Source organism: Telmatherina bonti (genome assembly GCF_933228915.1).
Source record: "Telmatherina bonti genome assembly, chromosome: 24".
Classification (NCBI taxonomy): Eukaryota; Metazoa; Chordata; class Actinopteri; order Atheriniformes; family Telmatherinidae; genus Telmatherina; species Telmatherina bonti.
The window spans coordinates 22,387,881-22,397,685 of record NC_136633.1 but is presented as its reverse complement, the minus strand read 5'-3'; the positions used below and the strand labels follow the sequence as shown (position 1 = coordinate 22,397,685).

Sequence of the window (9,805 nt, the reverse complement as noted above, 5' to 3'; positions counted from 1 at the left end):
GTTTCATGTAAAGCACTTTGAATTGTCTTGTAAGGTGCTATACAAATAAACTTGCCTTGCCTAATGTTTCTTGAATGTTTCCTTTCTCAGTAGTTCCTGAGTAACAAAGCAAATTTTGTGGCCTGTATTGTAAAGTTGTTACCCTATTTTTTTTGTAAAAAAAATCTACTTTTTTTAAAAATGGAAATTAATACAAATAATCCATGACAAAATTTTATTATTATTATTGATCTTATGATCTTTTTACTTGTCTTCTTGGGAATTATAGCAGCAGAATGGTTCAGCCAGAATGATGGTCTGGCAACTGTGTTGTTTTTCATAATTGGAATAAAGAAAAATGACGAGCAAAAAAAAGTTTTGTAGATTTTTTTTAGTCTACAAAAATCAGCAATATTGAAAAATAATGAGAATTGAAATTTCAATGGAATCTGCACCTAAAAAAAAAATAGAATTGAATCTGGAAAGCTGGAAAACTAAGATTCCTGAGAAGTAAATGATTCCAGGCTGACATCTGAACTCCAGTAAACACTGAATCCATACTGTATTCTAGCATTTGATACTGCAGCAATAAACACTACTGTTAAATCAGGGTCAAGAGTTAAATTAATCCATTAAAAATTCTTTGTTGGTCCACAAGAATGATTAAATGATTTTACAGGGTTAACAGGCGAGGAGGAAGTTGGTAGAGAGAGCAGGCAGACTGATGCTAACATCATCAGACGTGTTAGAAAATAATGATACATCAGAATACACATCAGCGTTCGGTTCTACTACTAGTAAAGAAAAATTGCTATATTTCGTCTTGCTCATAGTATCCTGATATATCACAATATATTGTATTGTTGGCCCGTATTGTTATAAATATTGTACCGCCAGATTCTTTACAATACACACCCCTACCTACATCCTGCGATAGTTTTTCTGATTAACAAATTTAAATGTTTGACGAACAAAAAACACTGAATTAAAAATAAATTAAACAACAGTAGCATGAATCGCTCAGAGAACTGAGTAATTAGTACTAAACGACTGCTAGCATTAGCTATTAGTATCAATATTTGCTTTTAGCATTAGCCCTTCTACACAAACAATACATACTTTTTCTGAATTATATTTTTAATACTTACATTTTGCTGCTGTGAAGATTGCCCAAGGAGAGTCAGAAAGGATCCTCTTTTAAGTTTTAATGTTGTGGTTAATCCTGTGTTGTCCTGTTTTTCCTTTGATTCTGGGAGTTTGTCTTTAAAAGCCTCCTGAATCCGGCTGGCCGCAGCTTCGACTGCTTCCTGTCGGCTGAGGATGGGCAGGGCGAGTAAGGCCCACACAGACACGGGAGGTGTTGAAGACCAACAGAGTGAGGAACTTAATAGGTTTTGGATGTCATAAAAGAGGAGATTTTTAAAACGAGCTGTTGAGATGTTTAATTAAAAAAACTAATTTGTCCTGAGGTTGTTTTTTGTTGGAGTTTTTTGTCTTTCACTAAAAAACGTCACAGGAGACAATTCTAAGCACCTAATAAAAGTAATAATCATACTGACAAATCTCGACAAGAATAACTGCCAACATGAAATACAGCCCTCAGTCAGAACTATAGACCACAGGTGTCAAACTCCTGTCCTCGAGGGCCGGTATCCTGCAGGTTTTTGTTGGCTCCATGCTCCAACACAACTGACTGAAATTGATAGATAGGCTGACAAGAAGCTGCTGCATCTATTTGATTTGAATCAGCTGTGTTGGTAGAGGGAAACAACAAAAACCTTCCAGATACCGCCCCCGAGGACTGGAGTTTGACACTCCTGTATATATTAAAAGATGGGTGGAGCCTCCGTGACGTCGCCTGTTGGTTTCTGAAGAGCTGAATTTAAGTTCATTTGGGCGATTCCTACCTTCACCATCTTGACAGTGCCATGCGTGTCTTCTCTCCTGGAAAATACAAAAATGGGCAAAGATGTGGAGCTGAGAGGGGGGCTGTGAGCATGGGGGTGGATGACTGACATCGAGCGATCTCCAAGCTGCCTGTAGCTAAGAGCAAACCGAGCTAACCAGTCGGTAAAAGGAACTAACCACCTAACAGAAGTAAGCGGGCTAAAGTTAAGTCACGCTGTTTATCGGCTAAAAACAGCGGTTGTTCAACATTCATCTCACGTAAGGCAGAAGATCAGGTACCTGTCAATCAAAAGGACACATTCTAAATATGCCAAATTTCAAAATGAAATTACTTTTAAACGGAGGAGTTAGAAAAAAATTCACTCACCCCCACAGTTGTCATGAAGGTAAACCTAAACTATTGATCCAAAAATGTTTTTTTGTACCAGGCGTTAAACATGTTTATTTCTGCTCTGAAGTTGGTCTTTTTAACATGGGAGTCTATAGGAATTTGTTCTGTTTTGGAGCTTCTAGTGGATGAAGGGGACTGATGAACTGCAATTTATGGCACTTCCACATAGGCTTCACTTTTAATCACCGGAGGCTGCTGCTGCTTGGTCCGAACAAAACTACAATATATTTATTCAGTAGTGTAGCCTAGTTTAGTCTGCTTGTCTTCTCTGATTTGTCCCTCCCAGTCTTCAACAGCCCTGTTCTGGAGCAACACATTTAAACAAGAACCATCATCCTCATTTATAAATAAACACCCACGCAAAGATGAGAGGATGAAAGACTGATTTTGTATTCCAAATATAAATATATTGTAAAGCAACATAAGATGTAAAACCATCTTTAACAGCTGGACTTTAACTGCTGAACAGCCAGAGACCTGCAGGTAAACAAATTAGTAAATAACATTACAATAAAGCTTTTCTTTTTCTATCTACATTTGAACTGAAGCAGCATCTAGAAACAAAACTTCCAACATGACGTTAAAGCTGTTTTCATCTACTACAACAAAAAGCACACACACACTTACCTCTCCTTGGTGGTTTTGGGAAATTCGGGACGTTCTCCAGTCACAAATAGATTTCACCACTGGATTTAATCCAGTCCAATTCAATCCATTTGATTTATACAGCACATTTTATGAAATGAAAAATACTTTATTAATCCCCAAAGGGAAATTCAATTTTATAAACATAAACAGTTTCCAAAGTGCTGCACAGAATGAAAATAAAAACAATGTTACAGTACTAAACTATCAATAAATACAAAGTAATACAAATGTGTATAACAGCAAAGGGCAAGGGTAATGGTTTAGCATAACTGGCTTAACCTTCGAAGTACTAACTCTCACCAATGATCTGCCTAATGTTAATGTAATTCTGAAGACATACAAGATTTAAATTGCTTGTTTGTTTCCCTGTTTCATGTGTTGGTCTTGCTGTCCATTGGCAGCCGCCACAATTCTTTAAATTAAAAAATAATAATCGTATGATTTCTATGTTTACTACTAATGTCCACTCGAATTAGGAATAATATCAGAGTAGTTCAGATTGGGGATAAAACTGCCAGGCTGTCAGCCAATCAAAACACGGAGAATTTCCCGCTTCCGTAAAACTCCCCTCCGATTGGTCGAATCGTTTTACCTATGTTGCATTCACTGAAGTCTAGAAATTACAAAACTACCTTCCTCTTTACCGTCATAAGGCGACTCAGTTAAACTTTTTCCTTCTGGACTGAAAAATCATTCGGGGTTTGATGACAAATGTTCGGGGCTGGAGCCTGAGAATGCCCAGGCCAGGCGATAGGATGATAACCAGCAATAAAAAGTCATTGTTGAAACACCATTATATTAATTTTATTTATAAAGACCTTTAGTCCCAGCTAAAGAAAATGTCAAACATTTAACATCGGTGAAATAAAAGCATTGTAAGCATTAATAAAATATAATAAAAGAAGTAAAACAAAAAAAAACCCCATCAGATCCAGACAATGTCTAAGAACAAAGTTTGACTATAACAGTAGGATAACGTCATAATAAATTCTAGACAAATCCATAATCTTCCCATAATAATGCAGAAAAATAATAATGTTCCATTCTGTTGGCTTTCTAATATTATATATCCAAATACTTCTGATACTATTATTAGTATTACGTTCAGTGGGTTACCACTACATTGTAATGAACAAATAATATTTAAAAAAAAAAAAAAAAATTCCCTATTAAGAACAAGTTTTCACTGTTCTCACCCCTAGAAAAAAGTAAGATTGCAAAAAGATCTTTAAAGAAGAAAAGTCTGTTGCTCATCTGTTTTCATTTAGTCTCCATTCATTTCCATACAAAGTGCTTTTTTGATATTGATGTGCAAGGTTTTTTTGGGCTTTTGTTTTCAGTGTTTTCTTGATTTACGCTCAGCATGAATCCCATTGTTCCAACCTATAAATTGATTTGTTCATGTTTATGTGCAGACCCTTTAGATCTCTCCTGTCATGATCTTGTTTACTTCCTAAACGAATTTGTATATTCACTGATCATAAAAACAAACAAAACACCTTCCATAAATAGTCACCAGATGGCAGTATTGCACCCCGTTGTAGAATGAAATTGTATTACTAACAAGTATCATTATAATTTCTGCTTGGACTGGCGAGCTGTCCAGGGTGTACCCTGCCTTTCGCTGCGGGGATGGGCTCCAGCTTCCCTGCGACCCTTCCTCGGACTAAGCCGTGAGGATAATGAATGGATGGATGGATGGATCATTATAATTTAATCAAATCAAGAACACTTTTAATACACTTTATGCAAATTTATGGGCTAAATTAGACAAGTTTTTACCATTAAAAGCTACATATAATTTGTTTTTGTATTATTTTCCGTTCTAATTTTGAGGTGAAAACATAGACTGTATGGGTGAAAGACTATAACTCGCGAATATTTCCGTGTTTTCGGCGAACACGGAAGTGGACGACAGGGAACTATCTTGTGATGGAGCATCTGCATGGCGTTGCAGGAAAGGTTGAAAATGTTGAACTAATTTTTGTGTTCAGATGGACAAACAGGTTAAACGTCCAGGGGTTGGAGTTGGGGTACTGGTGATTGACTCTGCCCACCCTGGCTGTGTTCTTTTGGGGAAACGGAAGAGTGCAGTGGGCAGAGGAACTTACCAGCTCCCCGGTGGTCACCTGGAGTTCGGGTAGGTAGCTTGCTAGCACAATAACAGTTCACAAAGCTTTTACTGACTTACGGTGTAAGTTTGTCACGTATTAATGTATTTATGAATACTGAATAACTCCCGAACTTTTTCAGTAAACACAAAAAACACGATCTGAATGAATCATTTGGAATTTAATGGTAAAATATGGTGCTCAACTTTAAATTAGCTGTTTTTTAAGTGGAGTTTGGTGGAAGGTAATGATCCCGCAGCACACGGCCTGCTCTGACATTAAAGAAGGAAAAGGATTTGGACATAGACCGTACATGAAAGATGGACAGAGCCTTCGGCAGTAAAAAGTGCAGCCTATGCAGTAGTGTATAAAACTGCAGTCCCCCCTTCTTCCACTAGGGGCTGGCTGCAAAACCGAGCAAATCCCCATAGACTCTCATGTTAAAAAGACCAACTTCACAGCCGAAATAAACATGTGTACAGCCTGGTTCAAAAATCCTTTTTTGGTTTAATAGATCAGGTTTATCTTTATGACAACTGTGAGAGGAGTGAATTTTTTTCTAACTTGCCCGTTTAAAAGTAATTTAATCTTGAAGTTTAGCATATATATGGGCGTGTTCTTTTGATTGACAGGTACCCGATCTCCCGCTTGAAGTAAGAAGAATGTAGAACAACCACAGTTTTTAGCCAGTAAACAACGTGGCTTAGCTTTAGCTTGCTTACCTCCGTTCTCTGGTTAGCTCTTATCTCCGGGTTAGTTCGGTTAGCTCTTCGCTACAGAAAGTTCGGAGTTCACTCAATGTCAATCATCCACCATGACTCTTACAGCCCCACTCTCAGCTCCACCTCTTTGCCCATATATGTATTTTCCGGGTGAGATGATGCGCATGCCTCTGCCAAAATGGCGATGATAGGAACCGCCCACCAAGCTTCAATTCAGCTCTTCAGAAACCTATGGGTGACACCACGGAGGCTATGTCCATCTCTTTATATACAGTCTATGGATTTGGATGACCCTGATTTCATGTCTTTGAAAGGGAAACATGGGAAGAATGTGCCCACAGAGAAGTACTGGAGGAAACTGGAGTGCATTTGGTGAATGTCCGCTTTGCTTCAGTGGTAAACTCCATCAAACTGGAGGAGCAGTACCACTATGTCACCATTATCATGCAAGGAGAACTGGACAGGAGGCAGCCTGGAGAGCCAGAGAACCTGGAGCCAGACAAGAATGAAGGTACAAACGGTGGAAATACTGTTTTTAACTTGTCATAATTCATCTGTAGTTCATCAGGTTTAATGCTGAGTATTGACTTCTTGTCTTTCAGGCTGGACCTGGACACGTTGGGACGAGTTTCCTCCAGAGCAGCAACTTTTCCTGCCGCTGGCCGGTCTGAGACAGCAAGGCTTCCAGCCTTTCAGGAGCACGGAAACCCGAATTTCCTTTGTGACATGAGGAGCCTTTCATCGTAAACTGTTATTATTTATTATTATAAAACAACAAATTAAACTTGATGTTGTTGAAAGTGTCTAGTTTGCAGTCATGATGAGATTGCCACTCAGATTTATTCTTTGCAATAATTCCACCTGATGCAAGATGTGGAATTGAAGTGTGGTTTAATTTTCCAGTCAGACCCAATACAGAGTTTCACCACCAGTGTGTGGCGGGTTTAACTCCAGTTTATAGATGTATGTAACAGTGTTTAGGGATGCAAAGATACCTCCTATAAAAAATTGTGCAAGTGAATGCTTTTGAGCACCAAAATGAGTACAAATAAATCCCTATCAGAGTTCACTGGTAAGGGGTATGGACCAGAATGTAAAATGTAATGTGTGATAAATTGTGACATCAGGTGGGTCACCCTGTATCCGTTTTTTAATCCACTGCCATGACCAGGCACCAAATCCCCCAAAATGGTCTTTTCTCACAAAAATAAAACCAAATCCAGATTTTTAGAATGACAGCAGTAATAATTTTGCTTCTGGACAACCAGTGATGAAAACTCGAAATATAAGCCATTTTTAAAACATTGCAAACTTCCTGCATAAGGATGATAAAATAGTTTTTAGTTGGTTATGTTGACATTTATGACAAGGCACCTACATAAACAAAACCAGGGTCTGTCACTGACAAGACCAGATTATCCAATAAGCATTATGGGGACGGTCCCCACTTGGGACCCACGTGGGGGCCACATAGGGCATACACCAGCAGTTTGGACATAAAACAAAATGTATATAAAAGTGAGATAGTTACACCACAGTGTCTAGTGTATTGCTACTGGTACCACTGGCTGAGGGATGTTCGAAATGTCGTTTAACAGTGTATCATTCCCAATATAGACAGTGTTGCTGTGTGGAAGAGGGTCCCTGGAACACTCTGGGCACAGGGACTCGAACAGTTTTATTTCAGCCCTGGTCACTGAGACAATGCCAAATTATGACTTTTAATACGGCACGAGTAATGACTGTTTATGCACCAATGCGCATGTTTGGGACGGCCTTCCCGTCAGTCTCTGTAAAGGTCTATTTCTGCTCCCCTATGTACTAAATCTGGACGTCAATAAAACAGTCTTGCATCGCCGTACTCATATTTCCATATGTCTATTACGTTGCCATGTTGAAGTCAGTTCATTTACTCTGGGGCAATTCTGAGTTCAGAGTTCACTTCCACGTTTTGACACCAGTTGGTAGAGATAATGCTTTGATGTAAAGATTGTAGCTGTCTGAAAACACCAGAAGAATAATAATTTGCTGATCTCACCTTGTGCGTCTTTTTCATGTGCTTTTTATTTGGCGGTTTCTGCATTTTCTTCTTTCTGATTTTCTCTTTTGCTGGTTGTGTCTCAGCTGTACAACTAAACACAACCTCTGCTATTTCGACTGGTATAATATGGATACCAACGGTGGTGTTTTCAGTTGATACTATAGTGTAATCATCGATATTTTAGTCTGTTCGTCTCCTCTGTGCAGGATGAGCTGCTGCATTCAATCAAAGCCTCTTCATGTACCATCACGTGACTCAGCTACACAGGTAAATGAGGAAGCAAATGGCCTCCCGCCAGCAGCACACACACCACCAGCTGTTGAGAAGTATGGACCAGAATGTCAGATGCAACAACAGACTTGCTAATCGCATGACACCAGGTGCTTCATCTTGCAGTCCCCTAAATTACCGGCTGAAAGACTCCCAGCATCTTCTTAAATAAGGAGTTTAAAGTTGTTTTTCGTGGATTTGGTTCACTGCTATGACGATGCACTTCCATGCCCAAAATCTGCCTTTCTTGGCAAGATAATACTACATTTTTAAACACAGCATGTTAAATAAATGCTTTGGACAATCTTATTTAAAAGTATCAGTATCTGCAATACTCCTTTTTACTTACTCATTTTTACTTGATATAGAAAAATAGAGCGTAACATGACAATTATTTTAAAATTTTGTATATTACACCATGAAAGAGATTTTGGATTTGGATACTGGACACAGTTTTAAAACTTTTGTTTTATTGATACTTGAAAAACTTTTGGTCATGTAACTCATGAAAAGTTTATTATATAACAGAGGGGTTCCCAAATCTATAGATGGAATTTTATCCTTATAGTGCACCCACCAGTCAATGCCCATGAGATAGAGAAACAGTTTTCTCCTTTTAAAATAAGTGCTGGGGTCAGACAGGCATCATGTGTCCTGTTTTTTTTTTTGTCTGTGGTTCATTGTACGACAGGTTGCATTGATGTATGCAGATGATGTCATTTTAACTGTTATAATGCTGCTGCTCAACAGTTGAGGGTCTGCTCACAGTACGGCTACAAGTATCACATTAAGTAAATGTAAAGAGGATAAACATGATGGGGGGTCATCCATTCATCTGTGCTTCTGTCCATCTATCCATGAATCCATCCATCCGCCCGTCCATCCATCCATCCATTTTCTGCCGTTTATGCGGGGTTGGGTCGTGGGGGCAGCAGCCTAAGCAGGGAAAACCAGACTTCCTTCCACATTTGTCAGCTCATCAGCTGGATCTCGTGGCGTTCTCTGGCCAGCCGAGAGATATAATCCCTCTAGTGTGTCCTGTGCAGAGGAAACTCATTTCGGTCTCTTGTCTTCGCGACTCTTGTTTTTTTTTAACTACCCACTGCTGATGATTATACGTGAAGGCAGCCCCTTCACCACAACAGATTGGTAGAGTCCACATCACTGCAGACGCTGCACGGATCCACCTGCAGACCTCCCACTCTATCCTTCCCTCACATATAAACAAGACCCTGAGCTACATGAGCTCCACTTAGACCTCATTCCTAACATGAACAGGACATAACCTGCTTTATCTTAAACTTTCTATCTGTTATTGGTCTGGTAGTATCCTGTACATCTTATGTAGAAACGCATGAGTAGATAAACTCTGTAAACATGATCTTATCTCTGATGGACCCGAACAGACTTCAGTCAGGATCTCTTTTGTATGTGGAGTCACTTGGAGTCCGATTGTAAATCTGGTTCTTTGTGTCTTCCGCAATGTAAAATGAATGAATGAATGAAAAAAATCCAATTTAAATTCTTTTCACAGATGTATAAAATGTTTAATTCCATCAATGACTGGAAGGAATTTGACATTTACGCAAAACAAACATTCAACAACTAAAGCTGCAGCTGTTAATATGAAATATACATTATTGTTCATTCACAAAATGCTTTTGCATTTATTCTAAAATGTGATAAAACAGCAGATTAAATCAGGATGTAAGACTGAATAAAAGAAAAGCATCTT

At 38.7% G+C, this 9,805-nt stretch overlaps 1 protein-coding gene across 1 annotated transcript; it reads left to right on the top strand.

Annotated features, from left to right (window-relative positions):
- Positions 1-4,847: 4,847 nt before the first annotated feature.
- On the top strand, positions 4,848-6,562 carry LOC306773961 (nucleotide triphosphate diphosphatase NUDT15-like). The gene is made up of 3 exons (XM_079263911.1): positions 4,848-5,066; positions 6,074-6,270; positions 6,362-6,562. Exons 1-3 carry the CDS (start codon positions 4,921-4,923, stop codon positions 6,487-6,489), a joined length of 471 nt encoding a protein of 156 aa, XP_079120037.1. The 5' UTR covers positions 4,848-4,920; the 3' UTR covers positions 6,490-6,562.
- Positions 6,563-9,805: the final 3,243 nt, after the last annotated feature.